The 19,976-nt window shown below is 38.1% G+C and overlaps 1 protein-coding gene across 5 annotated transcripts in view; it reads left to right on the top strand.

Moving 5' to 3' along the window:
- The first annotated feature begins 685 nt into the window (after window positions 1-685).
- The window catches only part of Ube2w (ubiquitin conjugating enzyme E2 W), a 106,682-nt gene continuing 87,391 nt past the window's right edge, over window positions 686-19,976 (top strand). For 4 of the 5 annotated variants that reach the window (XM_087190490.1, XM_087190491.1, XM_087190493.1 and 1 more), the window contains exon 1: window positions 689-797. In XM_087190490.1, the coding sequence (XP_087046616.1) occupies window positions 783-797 (15 nt within the window). In that variant the 5' untranslated portion in view covers window positions 689-782. Of the gene's footprint in view, window positions 798-19,976 lie in introns of all 5 variants that reach the window. The other variant, XM_087190494.1, reaches the window with a different exon arrangement.

The raw sequence follows: 19,976 nt of genomic DNA, 5'->3' as shown, positions 1-19,976 counted from the left end.
AAATTCATGCCTAGGGTTAAATCTCTAAGCAAATTTTGACTGCCGTAATAACCATAGCTATTAATAACATAGTCGTGAAATCTAAGATTGAGGAGGCTGGAGTTAGGGAGAGAAAAATTGCGTATAAACAAAAGAAAAACTTCAAAATTCTTTCTCCTCTCCTTTCAGACAAGTTTCAGTTCTACAAATCTAAATGCCCTTGTATTTCAAGTATACGAGTGTTGTTCTGCTCAGTTCTCATCCCTTTGCACAGGAAAACTGTGTCTGTCTTCCTCAAATTAGTCATGCGAGTTTTTCAGATCCGTATAGACCAGAAAGTAGTCGTGGGCGAACTTTAACCTGGCCCCCAAGGCTGTGAAAGTGGGCTTGGTGTGGAAAAGACACCCGAAAGGAAAAATCTGTCAACCGTACATCTGTAGTTGGAAACAGAAAACGAAACAGAAAAAACAATCGCACGGATCTAGACATCATCAGGATCTCAGAAAACAGAAGAGTGTCAAAAATCAGTAACAGAGGTTGAGTCAAAACTGCAGCAGCGATTGCTCTGCCTCGGGTACCGGAGGCAGACGCCCGCTGGGCTCCAGGTTACCCGCGGAGCCAGTTACCACGGCCCCGCCCCCCCGCGGGTCCCGGCGCGCCAGCCAATCCGCTCGGGCCATCCCCTTCCCATCGGGCGCCCCGCCCCCGCGCCCGGGAGGTTGGGCCCCCGCGGTGTGACGCGAGCACGGCAGCTCCGCCCCCTGCGTCTCTGGCCTCGCTGGCCTTGGGGGGATGGTTCCATCATGGCGTCAATGCAGGTGAGAGGAGTTTGCTGCATCTGGGCGGGCGCGGGAGCCGCCGAGAGGCTGCTAGTGTTTGGGTGGGGACGGTGTCCGGGACTCCTGGCCATCCGGGCGGACTCCGAGGTGGTCTCAGTGGCTGGTGTCGGTCGTCTCCTAGGCTCAGGGCGTCAGGGAGGGGTGAGAGGCTGCGAAAGGAAGGGCGGGGGGGGGGCGTCTCGCTTGGTCTAAGCGAGCACCAGTCGGCCGGGAAGTTGGGGGATAAAGAGGGTTTAAGGGAAGAAAGAGCGAAGTTTGGCGTTGGCTCTTCAGTGGTGGTCTCGGAATCGCCTCCCGCACTCATAGACGGCTGGCATGCCGGCCTCCCTGTCCGCCCTAGGGATGTCTTTTCCTCCGCGGTGCCCGGCCCTGCGGAAACAGCTGCGCCAGCCGTTGTCACCGGGGCAGGGGCGGCCCCGAGAGGGGCTGAGTGTGGGGGAGCTGGAAAGGCGTTCCCGGAGAAGGCGGCTGGCTGCAGTCGGCGCTCGGCGGCCTCTGCCCAGGCCTCCCATGCCCGGCTTCCACACTTCGCTTGGTCCGCTTCGCTCTCTTCCCTTCGACTCTCAATTCTTTGCCCCGTAGGTACATCAGTCAGCTTGGGCACCCACCAACATTCTCCAGGAGCCCACTTTCTCACTCCCCCCAAATTGCCCTTAGTACACCAGCCTCATTTGCCGCCTGGTGTGCAAACTCCAAATCCTAGTCACTCAGCTCTCTTAAACAAACCTCTCGGGATAACTCGCCCTCTTATTTTTTCCTACCATGCTCCACCCTTGCGGCCGCGCTAAGGCTATAGTTCTTTGCCTTTCTTTCCCAGACCTTTAGTGGAGCCTTAGTTTGGTAAGAGGTGTTTGTTAACCAGTGTTTTATCTACCAGATTTGTCAAGGCGTGGTTTTCTGGCTTTCCGACTTAATTTACTGCCCCCTCGCCTCCAGGAAGTTTGTTTTATTCCGGCGAAGATGACAACTACTACTGTAGTTTTTAAGAGATTGCATTATCTACAGCTTGTGCTTAATTCACAGATAAGACTAGCCTTATCAAAACATGTTAAAAGAAAAGGTAGCACTCTCATTAGGAGTGTCAACTAAATTGCCTTCTGGAGTTTTAATGGCACTTAAGAAATCACGTTTTTCTTAGAATTTGTTTCTAGAATAAACAAGTCTTTATCCTCTCCGGTTTTTCTTTTTCTGTACTAGAAGTGTTTTTCTTCTCTTTTCTGTATCTTCCCCTTTTGTGCAGGTTTTTTTTCTTTGCCTCATACGTACTTCTGTGGTTTATGTTAGTTACTCCCTTTCGAATTGTTTTCCTTACAGTATTCCTTTCACCTTTGCTTCTCCCTCTTGCTTTTCCTTCAGAACAATAAAATTGCACGAAACATTTCTAAGTGAAGAGATGTTGCAAAATGGTGCAGGGAAAAACAAGAACAATTTCAGGAAACATTATACTTTATACTAGTTTCCCCAGAGATGTTAGAGAAGTTTCGTCATTTGAGGCCAAAAAAGGAAGTGTGGAATACTAGTTGAATAGTAGATGAGGTATATGACTGCTTGAAGATTTTTATCTATATTAAGATTAAAACATTACTTGTTATAACCAGTTTAAGATTGTTATCTGAATTAAGATATAAACATTATTTAAAACTAAAAATTAGGATTAAAATCCACAGCACTTGTGGTTGTATTTGACAAGAGGGTAGTGTTGGATTTAGACTTAAAGTATTTGGAAAAGGCAGATTTCTTTTTAAGAGAGATGTTGATAATCTTGAATTTTGCATAGTAATTTAAGTGATAGAATAAAATATTTGTTGGTACAATAGTGTGTTTTAAATGTGCTTTTAGTACTACCTCTGGTAGTCTTATCACTGTTCTTTCTTCCTTTGTCTTCTAATTAGAGAAATGGAAAACTGATGTTTTCTATTTTAATTAGTACATCAACTTGATGAGGTTTTCTGAAAATATCTTTAAAATATTTTAACATAGAAAAATCAGACTTTTTGAAACACCATACTGCTTTCTGTGTGTTTATTCTATATCTTTGTTGTATAAAATTTATTTCCTGGTCATCTTAGTAATAGAGGTTAACGATTCAAAATAACTAAATGATACATAAAACTACAACCAAATGATTGTGTTACTCACTCAGCACGTATTTTGGGGGAGCCAATTATATATCAAGCACCTAGATAGGTGTTGGAGACAGCAGTGAACAAAAATAATATGTCTGCTTTTGTAGATTTAATCATCTAGTTGAGGGAGACATGAACAAAATATTTAAGTTGTGTATTATATTAGCAGGTGATAGTGATAGTGCTGTGGAGAAACAGCATGGAAGGAAGTTAGGATATCAGTATTTTGGGGATTTCAGTTAGGAAAAAGTATGCCATGATACAGAGTGCTAATCTGACCATGTCCTTGTCTAAAAAGCTTTTATTAGATTTGTTTATCTTTCCTACACCAGGATATTATTGTTGCTGAAGAGGTTATTTAAGCTCTTTTAGAAGGAACTGTATTTCAGAAATATGCTGGATTATACAAATGTAATATGGGATTTGATTAGTAAAAGAAATAAGTTAGTCTTTAAAGATTGATGCAGTGAAATTGAGTAGTCTGAAATTCCTACATAAGAATATATGCTTTAAGGGCCGGGAATTTAGCTCCTCATTGGTTCCGCCGCCTGCCTTGCAAGCACAAGGTCCTGACTTTGATCCCAGGTACCAAAAAAAAAAAAGAATATATGCATTAAAGTTGAGGTTGAAACTGATCTAATATGTTCAGTCTTTTCTTTGAAGGTCACGCCACACAAAAAATAAATGGGGGTGGGGTGCTAGTGTTGAACTACGTAGCCCAGGCTGGCCCCAAACTTAAAGCGATCCTCTTGCCTCAGCCACCCCCAGTGCTGGAATTACAGGCATGTGCCAACATGCCTGATTTAAAAAATAATTTTTGCGTAGCACACCAAGGTGGATGAGGTTGTTGGAACTCGAAGCACCTGACCAGGTAGCTTTTTGTGAAATATTAAGGAGGGGAGGCTTGATATTCTGGCACACCTATGATGCTGGGGAAATTCTATGTACAATATTGCTGGAATTCTCCCTATACAGTTCAAGGTGGTGATTTTCACATTCATGTGAGCCCTTTGAGGCAGTCTTTCCTGTTTTTCTTTTTTCTTCCTACTGTTTCTTCCTAGAACACAGTCACGAATCACCAAGTAAAATTATAGTTAGGTTATATTTTAAGAAACTGTTTTTAAGAGAATAGTATGCTCATGATGATAGTTAAAATTGGCAAGAATAGGGCCGGGGGTTTAGCTCAGTGGTTCCGCCCCCTACCTCCCAAGCCCAGGGTCCTGAGTTCAATCCCTAGTACCCCCCCCCCAAAAAAAATTGGCAAGAATTAAATCTATATTTAATTTTGGTCATTCTAGAAATATTAAAATATTAAATGGAAAGTTCTTTGTAACACATTTACACATTTTAGTTTTGCACTTTAGGGACTCTTGATTATTTGATACAAAGTTTCCATCTCCAAATGATTCTAAACATTTTTGAAAAGAGTAGCAATATTGGGCTGTTGTTTTCAGTTAAACCCTAAAATTTTTGTGTTGTTTCTTTTTTCATTTTGTAGTTTGTTCCCCCCTTCCCACGGCTCATTTCATGTTTGGAGTACTTAACCACTTTGGCTTCCTTTATATGTTTTCCAGTTTTAGAATTTAGCAGTTTCATCCAGACTTCTAAGTTGGAAGTTTTAAGTAAAATACTTGGTATGCAATTTATTTTTCCTTTTAGATAAACTATCCTTACCTTATATCTTACAAGCCCTGAAAATGCATAATAATTGATATTTGTCAACTCGAAAAGCAGTGATATAATTGAGAGAAATGATCATTTTGGTAATTCTTTGTGAATTTTCTGGATTTTCGTCCTCTCTTACCTAGCTGGGTCTTAGACTATTGATTGTTGATTTGGCTAGCTGGAAGGACATTGAGATTTAGTAGCAGGAGATAGAGTATGAGTATGGGCTTATTTTCACATGGCTTAGAAACAGTCAATTATTTTGGATTATTCACAGCTCTCCATATCTCTTTACTCAGGTAACTGGATGTAATGATTGAGAGAGGCTCTTATAATGCTATTACAGTAGTCGTGTTGCCTTGACAGTTAGGTACCACATGCCTATTTGTTAGTGTCATTTTTAAGGGTTGTATTGCAAAATTTAGAAAATTGACTCATCTTGAATGCTCATTGTGTGCTGGGAACTTGAAGTCTATCTGAGGCATGTTGGATTCCTTAGTGATAGGACAGTCGGAGAGCTTTGGGATCAGGGGCCAGAGGAAAAAGGGAATATAGAATAGAATTGAGTGTGTTTTGTGTGAATGGTAAATGTAAGTAGATAGTAGATCACATGTGAATGGAAGAGTAAAGCTGTGGTAATCATCTCACTAGGAAAAGAGTCTTACTTTTCTTTTTGCTTTTAGTCAATTATTGCCTTATGAGATCCCTTTTATATTTGTCTTAAAAGTGTTTGGGTTTTTATTTAACTTTCAAGTCTCCTCCTTTGGCCATAGACTTCATGAAAACACAAAAGATTCTTTTCCTCTTGTCTCTTACATGTGCGCATATTGAATACAGTAAGCATTTGTCCATCTCTGGACACTTCAAGACACATTCCTAAGTAGCAAATTCTGCATTTAATTTTGTTTCAGAGAAATTTTTTAGGCAGTTCTATAAAATAGTAAGATTGAATACCTAAAAGGGAATAACTTAAAATTCATTTTTATATATTCCAAAACATTTTTGTTTGCCAAACTTTAGTATTTTAAAGATATTTTAATATTTTTTCTCTGCATTCTTGTTGCAGCTTTGTAAAAGGGAAAGTCAGATAACTTTGTTTCATTCTAATAAAGACAGAGAGTGATTTTTGGTAATGACTTAGTTGGATAAGTGACTTAGTAAAAATTACACAGTAACTGAGCAGTGAAGCTGAGTTAGAAACCAAGCTCTGAAGTCTACTAATGCTATGAAATTGTAGGTGATAAACATTTTAACAAGTTTGGCATTGTAAACAATTCAGTGGGATAATTATTTAACTTTTCAGTCAAGAAGCAGTTATTACAGTACTGGTTTTTAGCTTCTATAACCAGAAAATAAGAGAGAATATTCCTTAGAGCTCATAATAAAAAGTCTCTCCCTCCCTCTTCCCCCTCCCCCCTCCTCCCTCCTCCCTGCCCCCCTTTCCCTCGCCCCCACTCCCCCCTTTGTCTTTTATTTTGAAACAATCTCACTGAGTTGCCCCTACTGGGCTGAAATTTGTGACCCTGCTGCCTCACCCTCCCAGAGTACTGGTATTATAGCATGCCCCTACACACTCTGCTAATATAAAATTTCCTTATGGATTATTTATCTTTGCTATTTGTATTTTTTGCAGTGCTAGGGATGGAACCTTGGGTCTTACTCATTAGCAGGGCAAGTGTTCTACCAATAAGTTATACTTTCAGCCCCGTGGATCAAATTTGAAGAAGGCATTCTTTATGTATGAACTAGAGTAGTGAATAAAATTATAATGGTAAATGTTTACAGTTTAAAAATAATCTTCATTATCAAAGAGAGGGTTTTTTTTTTTTTTTTTTTTTTTTTGTACCGAGGATAGAACTTGGGACCTTGTGCTTGTGAAGCAGGTGGTGGAACCACTGAGCTAAATCCCCAGCAAAGAGAGTATTTTTAGGCATGGTTTGACTATGTAGTTCAGGCTGGCCTTGAAGTCACTGTTTAGCCCAGGCTGGCCTAGAACTCACAGTGATCCTCCTGCCTCAGTCTCCCTGGGATTATAGTCTTGCACCACCATGCCTGGCTGGAAGAGCTTTAAAAGTGGGATGACTGGCTTCTTTCTGAAATAAACTTCTTAGTATTTACCTAAGTAAATACATTAGTATTTGTTAGAGGATTTTTTTTTTTTGGTACCGGGGATCGAACTCAGGTCCTTGCACTTGCGCAGCAGGCGGCGAAACCACTGAGCTAAATCCCCAGCCCAGTGTTAGAGGAGTTTTATTGCATATTATATTACTTCTGTTTGCCTCATTATTTTATCTGGAAAATATTCATGTTATCAGGTATTTAAAAATTTTCCTCCTTTGGTAGCCCTTGTGTTTTTTGAGGGGCGGTAGGGTGGGGGATTACTTTCTGTCTTTATAAAGATCTTTGTTCAAATGATTTTTTTAGTGAAGGCTTCCCAGCACTGGTAATTACCCTCACAGTGCTAAATTCTTCATACCTTTGATTTATTACTAATTAATTGATTAGTTTACTATTTCCACTGGATGTAACTGAGTACCTCGCATCTGAGGCTCTCAGTAAATGTTGAATAAATGAATGAACACAGTCTTGGGAATCAGATAAATGAGTTTAATTCTACTTTTGTCTCTTAATAGCTATGAAACCATTTTTTCTCCCCCTCAAAATAGAGATTGATAAAACAGTCATGTATGGTAAAATCCCAGTTTATTTCATTTTATGGATCTTTGGAATTGTGAGTTATAATGCAATAGGCTTCTTATTTTGAACTCCTCTACCAGGTAATTTAAGTGTTTTTTTGATTCTTGGTTTCTGTGTTGGCTGTCAATGGAAAAAAACCAAAGATCTTTTATGATTATGTGTCGTATGTGGCCTGTATTTCCACATCACAGGAAGGAGAATGGAAGTGTGGTTTCTAGTTAGTGTATATTCTTCAACAATCCTGTTCAAATATTTCAAAATTAGTCAAGTAAAATTGTGAGTCTTAGCTAGGCGTGGTGGTGCACACCTGTAATTGCAGCACTTAGGCTGACGCAGGAAGATTGCTGTGAATTTGAGGCCAGCCTGGACTACATAGTGAGATGCTATCTCAAAAAAACAAAAAACCCTTAAAATTGTGAGCCTGCCTTCTATCTTAGTTGTAAAAGGCACAGTTTTTTCTTCTAGTTGAAATACATTTTACATATTATAAAACTAACCCTTTTAATATATATAATTCGGTGGCTTCTGATAGAGTGACTACCATCAGCACGGTTTCCAGAACATTTGCATTGTTCCAAAAAGAAATCCCTTATCTGTAAGTTGTCACTCCCACTTTTCCCTGTCTCCCAACTTCTGGAAACCTTGAATGTATTTTTTCTCTATGAATTTATTTGCTCTGGGCATTTCATAGAAGTGGAACCATGCAATGTGTGACTGGGCTGTCAGCATAACGTTTTTGAGGTTCATCTGAGTAGTAATTCTTAATACTTTCCTTTTGGGGCTATTTTATAGTTGTTCTGCAGTCTTTATTTTATTTTATTTATTTTTTTGGTCCCGGGGATCGAACTTGGGTCCTTGTGCTTGTGCAGCAGGTGGCGAAACCACTGAGCTAAATCCCCAGCCCTATTTTTTTTAATTAAGTTTATTGGTACATTGTAGGTATACAGTATGATGGCTTTCATCAGTGGGAGTTTGTACCTTTACTTGATACATCTTGGTTCTTATTTTTTTCCCATTACCCCTGTCCTCCCTTCAACTCCCCACCCCTCCCTATTTACAAAGACTTTGTTTCCATTTTCTCCTTTTCTCATATTTTTTTCCCTTCTTTCCTTTCCCCTACCCCTCCCTTTATCTATTTGTTAATTGATAATTTGGATTGTGTCCTGTTTTCATTCATCAATTCATGAACAGTTTGAATTGTTTCTACCTTTTGATGAACATTGCTACTATAAACTTTAGTGCGTACATTTTTGCGTAAACATTTTTTTTTTGGTACCGGGGGTCGAACTCGGTCCTTGCACTTGTGAGGCAGGTGGCGGAACCACTGAGGTAAATCCCTGGCCCTTAAACATTTTTTTAAAGACATAATCTTGCTGCGTTGCCCATGCTGACTTTGAATTTGGGATCCTGCTACCTCAGCCTCCTGAGGAGCTGGGATACAGCCAGAGATGTAGCTTAGCAGTGCAGTTCCTGCCTTAGTAGCTGGGATTACAGGTGTGCACCTCCTTTCCTAGATATCTACAGACAGTATACCTAGAGTGGAGTTACTAGGTCATGTGGTAACTTTTAACTTTCTAAGGGTATAGAGAAGAAAACAACTGTTTTTTCCTATACTCACAACATTTAATACTTCATTTCTGACACCCAGTATTTGATTTTTTCTCCCCACATTAAGCAGTTTTCTGACTCCAAGTGAGTGTCCTACAATTCAGTCTAATGCAGACGCTAACCAAAGTACTGTAACCCCCACGGGTTAAGGATTTAGTCTTGGAAGACTGACCCCTGCTTTAGACACCAATTATAAATAGAAAGTTCCAGGTTACCAACAACTTCTGATTTGGCTGAAATTGGAGGTTCTCAACCCTGCCTTTTGGGTTTAATAATTTCCTACGTGAGCTCACAGAACCCCAGAAGCCAGTGTACTCTGTGGTGTTGATGTGTTACAAAGGATATTTCAAGGAGTACAAATGAGCTATCATGAAGCTCTGCATGGAACAAGATTCCTTAGTGTCTTGAGCATGTGAGCGTCTGTCCTCATGCAGTTGGGATGTGCACTTCTGTTTCTGTATGTGAATGTGTTTTTGTTCAATCCAGAAGTTCTCAGAAACCCATTCTTTTGGATTTTTGAGGCTTTATTACCTTACACCATTGCTTGAATCATTGGCTGTAGATGTTCAGCTTGGTCATTAGCTACTCACCTGAGGTTTGGGAGATCTGGTTGAAAGTTTCAACCATCTAATCACACTATTAGTGCATTTGGCAAACAGACCTGTTCTGAGACTATCCAGGATCCCCAACTACCAGTCATAGCGTTAACATACAGAAAAATTCTTCAAAGATTACAAGAGTTTTCAGAGCTATGTGTCAGGAAATTGAAAGGAGACCTAATTCAACTGTATCTTGATATAGTGGCAGCATTGGGAGCGATTGGTTTCAGTGTGCCTACCTGCCAGGATACCAAAAGCCATGGATGCTAAAGTTCTTTATGTAAAATGGTGTAGTATTTGCATATAACATGGATATCTTTCTGTATACTTTGTCATCTGTGGATTACTTATAATACCTAATAGCATGTGAGTAGTTGTTATATAACATTGTTTAGAGGCTAATGACAGGAAAACAGTCTGTACATGTTTGGTACACATGGAGTTTTGGATTTAAGGTTGGTTGAACCCATAGATGTGGAACCTTCTGGTGTGGAACCTTTGGATACTGAAGACCTACTATATAGTTATAAATCACAATACCATGCTAAGGAACTGCCAGACCTTTCCGTGGCAATTGTACCATTTTACATTCCTACCAACAGTGTGCAAGTTTTTCTGTTCTATACTTTTGGGCCAGTATTTGTGCTATACTAGGGGGAGAGGATTGTGCAGGAGGGGAACCTACTGTGCCTTGTTATCTCATTGTAGTTTTACAATTTTATTTTTGTTTGTTTTTGTGGGTTTTTTTTTTTGTCTGTATGTTTTTGAGACAGGGTCTTGTTATGTAACTCAGGCTAGCCTCGAACTCACTATGTAGTCTAGGCTGGCTTTGAACTCATGACAGTCCTCCTGCCTCAGCCTCCTTAGGACTGGAATTACAGGCAAGCACCACCTCACCCGACTCATTGTAGTTGTTTTTTTTTAAACAGAACATGACTGTATTTGAAAACATAACCAAAAAATAAAACAACAAAGTAAATAGGAAACACAAAGTATTTCACAATGGCAGTGCATGATAAAAATCTTTACACACTGAATTATCCATCTCTTAGGAATCAGTAACAGACTGTTACTACAAGGGGAAGTAAAAGAAACATAAAAACCAAATTAACACAAAGGAACAGTAGTGCTATACAAAGATGAGATAGCTCGACTCATTGTAGTTTTGATTTGCATTTCTCTACGGACTAATGGTGTTGAGCATGTTTCTGTACTTATTAACCATTTGTATTTATTTGGAGAAATGTCTGTTCAAATCCATTATTCATTTAAGAAGTTTAGTTGTCTTTTTTTTTATTGTTGAGTTGTAAGAGTTCTTTATATATCCAGAATACTTACCTCTTATTAAACCTGTAATCTGCAAGTATTTTCTCCTGTGGGCTATGGTTTTGCTTCCTTGATGGTGTCATTTGTAGCACAAAAATTGTTAATTTTGATGAAGTCCAATTTATTTACTTTTTTCCTTTGTGCTTTTGGTATCATATCTAAGAAATCATTGACTGCTGCAAGTTCATGAAGATTTACATCTGTTTTCTGTGTACGGTAGTTTTAGCTCTTATATTTAAGTCTCTTATTTTAATATTGGTATGTAGTATAAAGGCATATTCAGCTTTATAATATTTATATGGCAGCATATTTTTCCTTTTGAGTTGTCTATGTCCAAGCTGAGAGCCCCATCAGGTTTAATGGTGTCAAGGTGGATTCAAGTTGTTTCTTGGTGAGTGGAGAGCACAGCCCTCACCTCCTCACTGGTGCAGATTGCAGTGCCTTGCCTGTGCAAGGTAAGCATTCTCTAACCCTGGAGAGCTGTTTTTCAGATGCGAATTTATGGTGCAGCCCTACTACTAAAAAAATGTGATTTTAATGCTGATAAACTATTTCTGAGACTATTTAGTATTCCTGTATTAGCCTTTATTGCAATTAAAAGAGTTTTAAATATTTTAGACTTAGAAAAACCTATGGGCTATGGGGTGTCCTAGAAGTAAGTCATCTACCCTAAATATACCTATTTTTAAAATCATGGTAAGGCTGGAAACGTAGCTCAGTGGTAGAACATAGGTTGTTGAAGGGCCTAAGTTCAGTCCCCAGCAGTACAGCAGTAATAAACCACTGCTGCATCTCACTTTCTTTTTAATAACAAAACATTTATTGGTACATTTGAGGCATACATAATAAAACTCATCATGGGGAATTTGCACCTGTACATGATATATCCCACCTCTTTTTTCCCTATTCCTCCCTCTCCTCAAGCCCTCTCCCCTCCCTATGTACAAAAGCTTCTTTTCCATTTTTTCCTTCTTTCTTTTTTTTTTCTTTTTCCTTTCCTCCTCCTTCCCTCATTCTCCTTCCCATTTGAACATTTTCTTCCCATTTCTCAATATCTGTTGTACATTTTAGTCCTTATTTCCACTTTTGGTTTCTCACACCAGAGAAACAGTGCAGTGTTTAAACATGTGTGTCCAATTTATTTCACTTAAGAGTATGGTCTCATGGTCTGTCCATTTAGCTATAAATGTCTGAAACTCATCCTTCTTTATGGATGAGTAGTACTCCACTGTATAAGAAAACACATATCTTTATCCATTCGTTGATAATGGGCATTTGAGCTGTTTCCAACATTTAGCTATTACGAACTGTGCCACTATAAACATCGGTGTGCATGTGTCACTGTGGTACGATGCTTTTCATTCTTTCGAACATATACCAAGAAGAAGAAAAGCTGGGTCAAATGGAACCTCAAATCTCCACACTGATTTCCACAGTGGTTGCACCACCAACAGTTGAGAAGAGTTCCTTTCTCCCCACAGTTCGTCCAGCATTTGTTATTGGTTGATTTCTTGTTTTTTTTTTTTTTTTTTTTGGTACCTGGGATTTAACTCAGGACCTTGTGCTTGCGAGGCAGGCACCGGAACCACTGAGCTAAATCCCCGGCCCATTGGTTGATTTCTTGATTAGCAGCCATTCACTTGGGGTGAGATGGAATCTCAGAGTTGTTTTAATTTGCATTTCTTGAATGACCAGTGATATTGAACATTTTTCATATGTTTATTTGCTGTTTGCACTTCATCTGAGAAGCTTCTGTTCATTTCAGATGCCTATTTTTGGATTGGATCTTTAAATTTGGGTGGGGGGTCTTTTTTGTGTTCTTTATATATTCTAGATAGTCCTTTGATGAATAGTGGTAAAATTGTTTTCCTATTCTGTGGGTTGTTTCTTCACTCTGTTGGTGGTTACTCTTGCTGTGCAAAGCTTTTTAATAAGATGAGATCCAGTTCTTGATTTTTTGTGATATTTCCTATGCAGTCGAGGTTTTGTTCATAAAGTCTTTGTCTACACCAGTGTCTTCGAGAATCCTACCTATTCTATCTTCTAGCAAATTTAGTATTTCTGTTTTAATATTTATACCTTTGATCTATTTCAATTTGAGTTTAGTGCATGGTGAAAGATACGGGTCTAGTTTCAATTTTTGGCATATGGAAAGCCAGTTTTCCAGCACCGTTTATTAAAGGGACTATCTTCCAGTAAAGGTGTTTGGCTCTTTTGTCAAAGATAAGGTGGCCGAGTATGTCTGGAGTTTTTTCTGCATCTTCTATCTGTTCCACTTATCCTCAGGTCTGCTTTGGGGTTTTTTTTGTTTTTATTTTTGTGTTTTGCCCGTACCATGCTGTTTTTATCATAGTAACTTTGAGATATAATTTCAAGTCAGGGATTGTGATGCACCCTGCCTTGCCTTTGCTGCCCAGGATTACCTTTGCTATTCTAGGTCTCTTCTGGATCCAAATGAATTTTAGGATTGCTTTTTCTAATTCTGGGAGATATGCTGTTGGAATTTTGATCGGAATTGTATTAAAGCTGTATAACAGTTTTGGAAGTATGGCCATTTTCACTCTATTGGTTCTTCCTACCCAAGAACAAGGGATATCTTCCCATTTTCTGATATCCCCTTCAATCTCTCTTTTGAGAGTACTGTAGTTTTCAGTGTAGAGGTCTTTTACTTTGTTAGATTGATTCCTGGGTATTTCATTTTTTTGGATGCTGTTATGAAAGGTGTTGTTCCCCTAATTTCTCTCTCAGTGAGTTTATTGTTCGTGACAGGAAGGTTATTGATTTTTGAGTGTTGACTTTGTATCCAGCTACACTACTGAATTTGGTTATTAAATCTAGAAGTCTTTTGTTGGAGCTTTTGGGGTTTTCATGCCATCCACAAATAATGATAATTTAACTTCTTTCTTTCCTATCCTTATTCGTTTTATTTCTTTCTCTTGTTTAATTGCTCTGGCTAATGTTTCCAGAACTATATTGAATAAGAGTGGTGACAGTGGACAGACATCCTTTTCTTGTTCCTGATTAAAAGTGAAAGTTTTTAGTCTTTGTCCATTTAGTATGATGTTGGCTGTTGGTTTGTTGTAGATAGCTTTTATCAGATTGAGATAAAGACTAGCTGTACCAATTTTTTGTAGGGTTTTTATCGTGAATGAGTGTTTAATCTTGTGAAGTGCTTTTTCTGCATCTATTGAGAGGATCATATGGTTTTTGTCATTGGCTCTGTTAATATAGTGTATTACATTTATCGATTTGCATATGTAAATCATCCCTGCATCCCTAGGATGAATCCTACTTGGTTATGGGGTATAATCTTGATGATTTGCTGCATTCTGTTTGCTAGTATCTTAAATTGAATATTTTTGCATCTATGTTCATTAGGGAGATTGGCCTATAGTTCCCTTTTTTGGTTGAATCTTTCTCTGGTTTTGTTATCAGGGTAATGCTTGCTTCTAGAAATGAATTTGGGAGTATTGCTTCCCTTTCAGTTTCATTAAAGACTTTGAGAAGTAGTGGCATTAGGTCTTCTCTAAATTTATTGTGGAATTCAGCAGGGAATCTGTCAGGACCTAGGCTTTTCTTTGTTGGTAGGTTTTTAATTACATGTTCAATTTCATTGATATTGGTTTCTTTAGAATTTTTATATCTTCTTGATTCAGCTTTGGTAATTCATATGTATGTTGGAATCTGTCCATTTCTTCTGTGCTTTCCATCTTACTAGAATACAGGTTCTCAAGGTAGGTATTGATGATCTTCTGGATTTCTGCAGGATCTGTTGTGATTTCACCCTTTTCATTCCTAATTGCATGGATTTGAGTCTTTTCTTTCCTTTTTTTTTTGTACTTGGGACCTTGCACTTGCGAGGCAGGTGGTGGGACTACTGAGCTAAATCCCCAGCCCTCTTTCTTTCCTTTTTTTGAAAAGCTTGACTAAGGGTTTGTCAATTTAATCTTTCAGAGAACCAACTCTTCGATTCATTGATTCTTTGTATTGTTTTCCTAGTCCCCATTGCATTAATTTCTGTTTTGATTTTTATAATCTCTTCCCTTGAATGAACTTTGGGCTTGACTTGCTCTTCTTTTTCTAGACGCTTGAGGTTCAACATTAGGTTGTTTATTTGAGCCCTCTCAGTTTTCCTGATATGGGTATTCACTGCTGTAAATTTCCCTCATAGGACTGCTTTCATTGTGTCTCCTAAGTTCTGGTATGTTGTATTGGCATTGCCATTTATTTGTAGAAACTGTCTGATTTCTTCTTTAATTTCACCTGTGACTGACCCATTGGTTGTTCAGAAGGGTGTTATTTAATTTCCATGTATTTATGAAGTTCTTGTGGTTTCTTTTGCCATTGATTCCCAATTTCATTGTCCTCTGGTCTGATAATATGCATGGGATAATTTCAGTTCCTTTGTATTTACTTGAGGATGTTCTGTGAGCTAGTATGTGGTCTTTTCTGGAGAATGTCCCATGTGCAGCTGAGAAGAATGTGTGTTCTGATGTTGCGGGGTGGAACACTGTGGAGACATCTACTAAGTTATTTGTTCAGAAGTTTCATTCTGTTCAAGTATTTCATTGTTGTTTTTTTTTTTTTGCCTAGTTGATCTATTTGTGACAGTGGGGTATTGAAGTCCCCCATTACAACTTTATTTAGTACTTACTTGATTTTTCATGTCTGTTAATACTTGTTTTATGAGGTTGGATGCACTGCTATTTGGTGCATATATATTTGTGATTGTTATCTCTTCTTGGATTGTTAACCTTTACAAGGATGTAGTAACCTTTGTCTCTCCTAATCTGTCTTGGCTTGATATCCACTTTGTCTGCAAATAGAATAGCTACCCTTGCTTTGTTCTGTGTTCCTTTTGCATGGAGTATTGTTTTCCGTCCTCTGACTTTAAGTCTATAAATTTCTTTTTGAGTTAAATGTGTTTCTTGTATGCAGCATGTTGTTGGGTATTGCTTCTTGACCCATTCTGCCAATCTGTTTCTCTTGATTGATGAATTGAGACCATCAACACTAGTGGTTATAACTGATATGTATTGACTTATCCCTGTCATGTTATTTTCCTGTTGTTGGCTCCCTTCTTTCCTCTTCTGTTTAATTTCTTGCCTTGCCTGGTGGATTCATTCTGTTGGGGTTCATGGAGTTGTAATCCTTGTTATCTCTTTCTAGAATATCATTCAGAACACTTTGGAATGCCGGTTTGGTGGTCATGAATTTCTTTGGGTGTTATTTGTCATGAAAGTATCTTATTTCCCCATCAATTTTGAATGGTAGTTTTGTAGGATACATCAGTCTGGGCTGAAGGTTGTTTTCCTTTAGGGCTTTGAAATACTTCACTCCAAGCTCTTCTTGACTTGAGGGTTTGTGTTGAGAAGTCTGCTGTGATTCTGATGGGGTTTCCTTTATAGGTGATTTGTTTCTTTTCTCTAATAGCTTTTAATATTCTGTTCTTGTGTTGAATTTCTGGAATCTTGACTATTATGTGCCTTGGGGAGGATTTTTTTTTTTATCGTGACTAATTGGAGTTTTATTTGCCTTACTTATCTGTATGTCAAATTCTTTTTCCCTGTTTGTGAAGTTTTCTGCAGTTACTTCTGTGAACAGGTTTTTTATGTCATTTGCACCATGTCTTGCTTTTTTACTTTTTTAAAAAACCATTGCCGCATTTTATGATCAAAGGTAGTCCATAAAGTACATTTTAAAAAAAATTATAAAAATGAAATTTAAAAGTTGTTTACTTTATACTATATGAAAGGCAGATATATTAACACAGTTAGCATCTGGGCACGGTGGTGTTTAGGAGGGTGGGGCAGGAGGATGGAGAGCACATGCTAAGTAAGTGCTGTACCACTGATCTATATCCCCAGCTGATTGCCTTTTTTTTTTTTTTTTTTTTTTTTTAATATTTCTGTCCAACCTCATTACTCCTATGTTCTGTTCTTGTGAGTTCACCTGTGTGGTAAAAGTTGTGACTCCAAAATCAGTACCGGAGAAGCTTTTTCAACCATTTACATGCTTGCAGAGCAGTGAAGTATTTGAATTGTACAGTGCATATATTCCTTTATGAAAGTTAACATGTTGCCCTCACTGCAAGGAAATGTCTTTTGAGGTCTGTTTTCTGTCATGTTTTTTGCATTTTTGTGCTTTTTGTTGCTGACTTCACTTTTTACAATGGTTCCCAAGTATAATACTTATTTACCATATTTACCATGTAGTATTCCTAAGTGAATGAAGGCTGTCATCTGCCTTATGAAGAAAATATATGTGTTAGATAAACTTCATTCAAGCGTGAGTATAGTATTGTTGGCCGTGGGTTTAATGACAGTAACACACACACACGGGCATGTGCAAGATTGATTGACTAATGAAAATTTTGTGACTAAAGGCTAGTAGGAACCTAACCTTGTATTCATCTAGGAAAAGTGAGTTCAGCATTTGTTGATTCATTGTTAGCCAAGACTCCAGAAGAATAATGAGAATTGACTGTATTTTTATTTTTATTTTTGGTACCAGGGATCGAACTCAGGACCTTGTGCTTGCGAGGCAGGAGGAGGAACCACTGAGCTAAATCCCGGGCCTGACTATTTTTTTTTTTTTTTTGGGACAAGGTCTCATGTAGCTCAGACTGGTCTTGAACTCACCATATAACCCAAAGTGGCTTTGAACTCCCATCCATCCTCCTACCTCACCTCCTGAGCACTGGGATTACAGATGTGCACCACCATGCCCTGCGGATTAACTGAATTTTAAGTTTTAGTCTGTCATTGTTCTGACCATGTTGAAGCCAGATTAAAACTGGTAAAAGTTAATATTACTATATTCAGGCTCCATGTGTGACTTTTTTTTTTTCTTTATTATACATCAATACCTGGTCCAATTTTTTTTTTTTTTTTTTTTTTCAATTTTGCCCACACAATTCAAAGCAGTGGTTTTCAAGTTTGGCATCATATTGAAATTGCTTGGAAACTTAAAAAAAAAATACTATTCGCAGATTATAATTGCTCTGCCATACATCCTGAATATTGGAATTTTTTCTTAGCTCCTTAGTAACAGGTAATTCTAATGTACAGCGTAAGTTGAGGACATATCTTCATTATTGCAATGTAGGAATTCAGGTCTCCAAATAATGTAAATTGAGTAAATTGTAGTATACCTCCTTGGGTCTGATTTAGAGTTCAGGAGATCTGAGTCATTCAGTGTAATTCTCTAGAGCATCTCTAAGAATCAAATTTAAGGACATAGGAAAAAACTACATATCTGTATCTATATCTTGCTTTCTACATACTTAAAGACCTGTTAAAGACTATCTGTTTCTTGTACATATTAAAGCACATGTTGACTGCTCATCAGCTTTACTGAAATTTGTTTGGTGGATGTTTTATACAAACCACGCCAGCAGGGTTCTCTATGGAGGAGGATTAGTGCATTAAGATGTGGCTATTGGGTGCTCTCATGGGCTGTTGATTCTTCTGTACCTAGGTACACATCAATTATTTTATATCATGAATCTTTGGAGTTGAACAGAAATAAAATTCTAGTAAAAAATAATTTTGTGAGCTCTGTGTTAAAAAATAAGTTGCCCTGGGCCAGGGATTTAGTTCAGTGGCACCACACCTGCCTCGCAAGTGCAAGGTCCTGAGTTTGATCCCTTGTACCAAAAAACAAAACAAAAAAATGAGTTGCCCTTTCTGGGTACTTGGAATGTTAGGGTTTTTTTGTTTTTTGTTTTAGTCATTTGCTCCTTCATTAGGGCTATTCTTGTTGCTAGTTCTTCTATTTTCCATTCTGAAATCTGTGCTGAAAGTTTTTCTTTTGGTTCACTAAAATCCCTGGCAGATTGTTTCAGATTCAGAGCCCTGGGCCTTTTATTTCTTCTGTCCTTAGTTTAGAGCGGCCATCACTGCAAATGTATAGATTCTGTTGGTGACCTTTATTTGCTAGGACTATTTAGCAACTCTTTTTAGTCACTTTTTATATTGAACTTACAGTTTTAATTCTGGGAAGGTTTTTATTTTTTGATGTCGGGGATCAATTTTGGGAAGTTTTTTTATTGTTCCTAGGTGTTTTTTTTTCTAAGTAGTAGGTTATTTCAACACTTAAGAGGCCACGGATGGTGAGTTTGAGGCTAGCCAGGGCTACACAGCAAATTCAAGGATGACCTATTCAGCATAATGAAACTTTAGCTCAGAAAAACAGGAAAAAATAAAAAAGATGGCAGGTTATTTGGTTACCTTTTGTCCTTTCTTCCTGAATTCAAATTTTACTCAAGATCCATTTTAGCTCTTTACAGCTTCATACTTGACATCATGAATTTGCATAACATCCTCACTCCTCAGAGCTAGAATCCATTTTCTTACCTTGTGAACCCTAACAGTACATTTACCCCTCTTAGAGAGTTTTACATTTTTGCTTTGTAGTTACTATAAAGATGCTTGGTCTTTATTAGATTTTTAATTCCAGGAAGATATTGCTCTACTTACTGATAGTAAGCACTCATTTTCTTTTTCTTTTTTTTTGGTACCAGGGATCGAAATCGGGACCTTGCGCTTTCGAGGCAGGTGGCGGAACCACTGAGCTAAATCCCCGACAACTTATTTTCTGAGTAAAATAGATCAGAAACTCAAGTGAATACTCTTTGCAGAGTAGGTCAATAGTGATGTGAAAATATTTGAGTGTATTACTACCTTTTACCCTATCTGTGATTGCATTCACGACTGTCTTTTGCTTCTGCCCTGGCCCAGTTAGAGAAACTAAACAATTGGATATAATGGGGCAGTTTATTTTAAAATTATGTAGTTCTGTTAATCATATGCATCTCTTTCAACTAGATTTAATATTTGATTGGTAGTTCTCTCACTTACTGTAATTCTTTCACTTTATGATAGCCCATAGTATTGAGTGACTGACACCAAGATTATGTGGTTGCTTTCTCCCTGAACCCAAATACAGTTAGCTCTTCATATTTGTCATATCCCCATCTGAGATTTCAACCAAATGTAGATTGAACATACTTTAAAAAAAATTGGGTTGATAGTAAACGTGTGCAGACTTTTTTCCCTTGCTGTTATTCCATAAACAATGTAACAACTATTTATATAGCATTTTCTTTGTGTTAGGTGTTAAAATGAATTTAGAGA

This window comes from Heterocephalus glaber, unplaced genomic scaffold (genome assembly GCF_053883595.1).
Source record: "Heterocephalus glaber isolate CG9 unplaced genomic scaffold, H.glaber_assembly_v1.0 deba00001553, whole genome shotgun sequence".
Taxonomy (NCBI): domain Eukaryota; kingdom Metazoa; phylum Chordata; class Mammalia; order Rodentia; family Bathyergidae; genus Heterocephalus; species Heterocephalus glaber.
Note: the sequence above shows the minus strand (reverse complement) of the source record. Positions and strands in the feature narration are given on the sequence as shown.